At 37.8% G+C, this 6,000-nt stretch overlaps 1 protein-coding gene across 4 annotated transcripts in view; it reads right to left on the bottom strand.

Moving 5' to 3' along the window:
• Positions 1 to 2,743: 2,743 nt before the first annotated feature.
• BAZ2B (bromodomain adjacent to zinc finger domain 2B) overlaps positions 2,744 to 6,000 on the bottom strand; it is a 125,090-nt gene continuing 121,833 nt past the window's right edge. For all 4 annotated transcript variants that reach the window (XM_035894450.1, XM_035894451.1, XM_035894453.1 and 1 more), the window contains 2 exons: positions 5,501 to 5,644; positions 2,744 to 4,213 (listed from right to left, as the gene is read on the bottom strand). In XM_035894450.1, the coding sequence (XP_035750343.1) occupies positions 4,060 to 4,213; positions 5,501 to 5,644 (298 nt within the window). In that variant the 3' untranslated portion in view covers positions 2,744 to 4,059. The remainder of the gene's footprint in view (positions 4,214 to 5,500; positions 5,645 to 6,000) is intronic.

Here is a 6,000-nt window from a genome sequence, read left to right as displayed (position 1 = left end):
AGGCTGGGGCTGCCCCCCCAGCGCTTGCGCCAGCCAGTGAACGAGCACGCCGGGGAATGTGTGGGGTTACCTGCTATTAACAGCTTAATGAAAGGGGTTTTCAAACAAACACAACTCCCCCAACCCCATCGCCTATCAGTAAGTTTACATCATTGCCATTTTCGCATCCAGACACGTGCTTAGCAACTCATGCGAAATAAATGGTTTATCAAGACACCAACATTTTTTGAGAAAAAGAAGTTGCTTTCTTAGAGTCACTCTTTGCCCAGGAAACATTCCCTTTTATGTAAATGGTCCGCCTTCCGGATCTGAATCTGCATGATCTTGCATTCTTTTATAGTACGTGTTCTCTAATTGCATGCCATTTGATTTACTGGCTGATGACTATCATTAATTATTCTGAATCCCAGATGATGGCTAGTATGCAGTCTATTTCACATGTCCTGCACTGATTTAGCAATCCGTAAGATTATACATTACTAAATAAAACACCTCATGGCCTTGCCAAGAACTTTGTATCAACTGTTAGAGACTTCCTTACTGAAGAGGAGGGTCTACAGCTGATTGTGAATACCACATGCTTAAATTGTGTGGATTGCAAATACCACACCAAAACACTTAAAGACTGTTCCACAGTATTTTACAGATGGGAAACTTGAAATTACTTGCTAAATAAGACACTGTGAAGTGGTAACATACCCAGAAATTTAGCTACTGTCAGTCTAGTAATGATGCTTAGTTTGGACAATACAAGCAACAGAAATCTGTATAATAAAAGATACGTACCAGCCATAAAAATTTCTGGTTAACTTTGAAGATCTAAGCTCAAGGTAGCTCAAGTTACATAATCAAAGACCACAATTGTGGTGTTCCTGATTTCAGCCTTTAGCCCTCAGTTTCTGGGCGTGTTTTGCTAAATCTAAGCTATCTAGGAATGATACGTGTTTAATACACTAAGTCACCTAGGCCGCCCATTCAGCGTATTACATAAAGTGACTGTTCCTCAGATGTCTGTGCCCATTCACAGTTAACAGAGCACCTCTACCCTTATAATTGTCATTAGGAAACTACAGAAATCATGTAAAAATATTGAAGTAAGAGCTTTAGACCTCTTTTTAAAGACATGTATTTTGTCCAAGACAGCTACAACTTCTGATTTTCAGCTGCTTTTATATAATCCATTTTTTTCCAGAGATGCCAAGAGACAGAAGAGAACCTGCACTCACAACCAGAACACTCTGAGCACCATTAACGGTACTTTAAAATAAAAGAGTTTGAAAGCTTGTCAGTAAATTCTCTAAACTAAGACCAGCATACTTCATTCAGAAAGGAAGAAAGTGCATTGGAAAAATTTTCCTCTAAGAGAACAGACAGAAACATCGCCAGGAGAGAAGGTAAGCAAAGGAGCAAGCAAAGTTAAGCACATCTTTCTAGCAGCTAAATCCCTGCTCTTTTCTGTGGAGGCAACATGATGGCATGTGAACGATTCAGGCTTGCCATTCAAAGTATAGCAATCCCTGTGAAGTTAGTTGTATTGAAATAGTACTGAAGACACTAGTGAGCAAAGCAATACATTAGTGATGTCAAGTTAAGGGAGGTGATGCTTGTGTCACTGCCATAGCTCGAGTACCTGTTACCGCCTTAACTCTCCCAGCTGTTCAACTGAGTTAGGATACAAACTGAAAAAACGCAACGGTGTATGTAGCATAGCTGGTAACGTTGCTCCGACTTTTCAGAAAACTAGTATTAGAGCTAGTACGGCAGATAAAGCATTGACCAGTACAGAATCTGAGAGGGGGGAAAAAAAAGGTTTGAATCAATGAAATAGTTTTCCCAATAATCTAAGAACACTTATAGCACTCTTACAAGCCTACCATCATATGTTCAAAACACTGATTCATCTTCACATCTCTGGAACATGCCAGCAAATCTTTTCACTGAAGTCTTCAGAAAGGTGATGAAAAGGAACAGGCATGAAGCAGTCATGGTGGCGCTAGTGTTAGAATGCAAGACTGCTGACATCCAAATGTGAGGGTTTTTATTCTAGGTAACTCAAGTTATTCTAACAGGACCTCAGAAAATAAAAATATTATTGAACAAGATGTTCTGGGCAGGGCCACAGAAACAAAAATTTTCTGAAAAACCAGGCACCTTCTCAGCAGACACAAACAGCATAATGGCAAGGGAGTATATAAAACAAGGGTCTACGACTCAGACATGGCAGGCCTAGTTTAAAAGCAAAAACCAATACCTTCCCCCCACCCCAAGGGCCCAAAACATTACTTGGTGAGGGCACTATAGATATTGGGGTTCCACAATATTCACTTGTAATTCCTCTATTTTCTTCAGTCAGAGCCAGGATTATGACTCATGGCCTTCCACAGACTAAAAAAAAAGGACAAAACCTTGCATGGACAGTGGTTTTAGGAAACATGACATGGGGCATGTACTTCTGTTATCACGTGCACTCACACTGTAACGATGGTGAACAGGTCATACTAGGCAGCCCAATGGTTACACCAAACGTCACCTATGCTCATTCCAACAGCGGCCGAACTGCACCCTGACTGCTTGGCAATTGCTTCTTTTTGAATTACCATTATAAGGCCCGGAGAATTAGATGCATCACAGTAAGAACTGAATGTTAAATGCAAGACTCCCAAGGTATTATTAAAAAAATTCCTGTATAAACAGGATCTGAAGTATTAAAATCGCCAAGAAAATCTGGTTTGCAAAACAGTCTTTTATTGTATCCGTGCCACACATACTAGTGAAAAATAACACTCCTAAAAAAGGAAAAGAAAAAGAATGCTACCTTTCCACAACATTTCTTTTAAATAAAACTTCAAGTACTCTTACATTAGTACAAAAAAAATTCTGATCTACCTGCCCCAAGAGGCCACCACAACACACAGTAGATAAAACACAGTGGTTACAAATGTCTTTTGTTACTTCTGTGGCAAGGCAAATGGAGGGAAATGTTTCTATGAAAAAATACTGTGTGCGTAGGAAATCGTCACCATTTTATTCCACATGGATACAAATGATTTATACTTGAATTTGAGGCCGTGGTGGCTTGAAATTATATAACAAAATAGAAAAATGGAAAACTAATATCCCCTACACCCTGTTTTAAAGGCAGGCACTACCAAGATTAAGGAGACTCCACAGTGTTGGTAGAGGATAATTACTGTACAAGCCATATAGCTATAATTACCTTAAGACTAAAATAAAATGCTACCGTCCTCCTAAGGCATAAACAATAATGGCTGCAAACAATATGTACACATCATACATATTTAAAACAAGACTTAATATAAACAATAATGAACATTATATATACATGTCTCAATTTTTCTTCACTGTCTTGAAATACAATTTAACTACACAAGTGATGCAGCAACATATATATAAATGTACTTGTAACTCTACAGTAAAGTTTAATTTTTAGTGCTTTTACAGCACATCAGTGTAAACAGTTTTACTTGGCTTTGTTTTATATTTTAAAACATTCCTTGTTGTATTTTCAAGATTTAAAGCAATTTTCTAATTCTTCCTTTTCACAGAAAACGAAGATTCTGAATGCTGTATAATCATAAATAATTCATAAAATTAAATACATTCACTAAAAAATAAACTACAAAGTAAAAAAATGAAAAATAGATATTTATTGAAAGGGAAAAGAGAACCATTTCCCCCGAGTAGAGCTCTGGTGGTTGAATATTCAGTGCGTTTTGATATACTTTAAATTGCTATTGCACTATAACACCCCTTTCTTTGAAATTCTTTGGGTGTGCTTCCCTGTTCTACCTAAATTAGTTTGTTAAAACACACAAACCAATAACCAAGGGGCCATGGTTGCTGTAGGAGTGAAGCCTTTAGAACTAGTATCACAACTCCGTGATATTTTAAAGGAAGAAACCAGTCATTAGTTATGCATGTGCCTTGCACTTTCACGTAAATACAGTTCACATTGCTGGTCTTATCAGTCCTCATTTAATGGAAAAAAAAAAAAAAAAAAGGAAAAAAAAACACCAGAAAAAATGAGTTCTGGTAACTTCAGCTCACTTTGAAAATCTCTGTCCATTTTTTTTCAAAATACTTCCTCATGTTGTGGCCAGCCCTGCCTATGTCAGAATCATCTTCATTAAAGGTTTCGCAGTTGTCAAAAACAAGCCTGACATCTAGCGAAAATGCTTCAAGATTAGGGTACCTGAAAGAAGAAAAAGGTGAATGATTTTTGGAACATGGAGAATCAAAGGGGAAAAAACACTTCAACTACATGAGAGGGAACTACCTTAACATCAGTGAATTTACAACCAGCCACAGAACGATCAATGAATGCTCTACATGTTAATTATACTTTTAATTTTTTAATTCTAATTTAAATATTAACCATAAAATGAACATCAGTAGAAGGAAATACTCCCTTGTGATTGTATTTTTTATTTTCTTAAAACACTCTGTAAGGTAGAATTTCAAGCCTATACTGCAAAACGAACTTTTTTTAGAGTAACTTCCCTCTCCCCTTCAATAGCTTCCTAGTTACAAAGCTGTGGCTATTTTCCACCTATTCTTGGGCTCAAGTCCATTCAAAGCGAGTGCGGAGTACAGCTGATTTACCTAAAAGAGGAACAATTAGGTACAAAAAAAGTCTGTCTGGATCAATCAATCAATCAGTAGCATTGCCTTTGTTATTTTCTTTATTATCCTGAACATACATCGCCCAACTAGTGCTCCAATATTCCTAAGAAATACTAAAAAGACAGTAAGTTACAAGTCTGCCGATACCAATGAGCATGTGGGAGCGTTTAAATCTCAGATTCAAGGGAGAAAAAGCCTGAAGAGCTTAAGAAGCCCCTTGTGTTATCCTAGGAAACTTGCTGTGTGTGGAGCTGACAGACACTGAAGAGGGTCAACCTTTACGGATGACAAAATTTCCTCTGGTGGTGGGGAGCCGTTAGAGCACAGGGAGGTAGCAAGGAGGGAAGGGGAACAGAGGAATATAGTGCCCGTTTCTTGTTTAAGAGGTTGCGCAGTTTAATTCTAGGACTACAGAATGATTAACCACCACTGCTGGAACGTTGCCTGGCTTCCCACGACAGGGGTGCCCATTCGCTCCACAGCTACGTTATCTACAGGCGCCCCGTTAGCTTCAAGCCCACACAGTTGGTTCTTGCTTGCATGTAGCAAAGCTAAGATGTCTCAGTGAGAAAAGACGAGGAAAAGAAGTTTTTCCCCTGTTGATGGATTTTGTGCATTTGACAACTTATGCCATTTTATTGTCTTTCACCGATTCCACAGGTTCTCCCACCTGATGTGCTATTTCACTTGGGTATGGCAAAGACAAAAGTATACAGGTTAAGAATTTTTGACTATAAAAGTAATGACAGAGGTGCCAGACCAGGCAGATCAAAACAGTTTAACTAATTTTAAAAAAGGTACTGCATTTCAAGGTTTAAATATTTTAAAAATACAAAGTAAAATTTACAATACTTACTGTCCACTACTTAGCTTGTCTCTAATGGTGGAAAAGTCCATAGGTTTTTTAATAACTTTCTTATAACCAGGAACAAGTTTCAAGTTTACAGGAAGTAGGAAAGGCCAAGCATCTTCATGAGTTTCCAATTCTGAGAGAATCATGCTGAATAAAATAAGGGTTTAAATCAGTATTTTTAAGATGTTCATATATTCACAGAGGTTTTTCACTGTTCCATAAATTCATCACTTACTGCCAACCTATTCACTTTATAAAAGGAAAGTGCTTTATTCTGTGCCCTGTGCAAGACTGAGAACAATAACCAAGACAGACATCTTCACTGAGTATTTAAAACAGCATTAAGTTCTCTCCAGGCAACCTACATAAGATAGAATTCTAGCGATCAACATTTTCAAAGAAAAACACAGCCCTGCAACTTCAATACTTTGAACCTCAATGCAAACCATTTGCAAACCAGTAAAACAGGTGCTAATACTGGCTTTCCAAAACTGCAGGCTAAA

The sequence above is a fragment of the Egretta garzetta genome, unplaced genomic scaffold, assembly GCF_000687185.1.
Source record: "Egretta garzetta isolate BGI_Z169 unplaced genomic scaffold, ASM68718v1 scaffold635, whole genome shotgun sequence".
In the NCBI taxonomy this organism is placed as follows: domain Eukaryota; kingdom Metazoa; phylum Chordata; class Aves; order Pelecaniformes; family Ardeidae; genus Egretta; species Egretta garzetta.
This window is presented reverse-complemented; position numbering and strand designations above follow the sequence as displayed.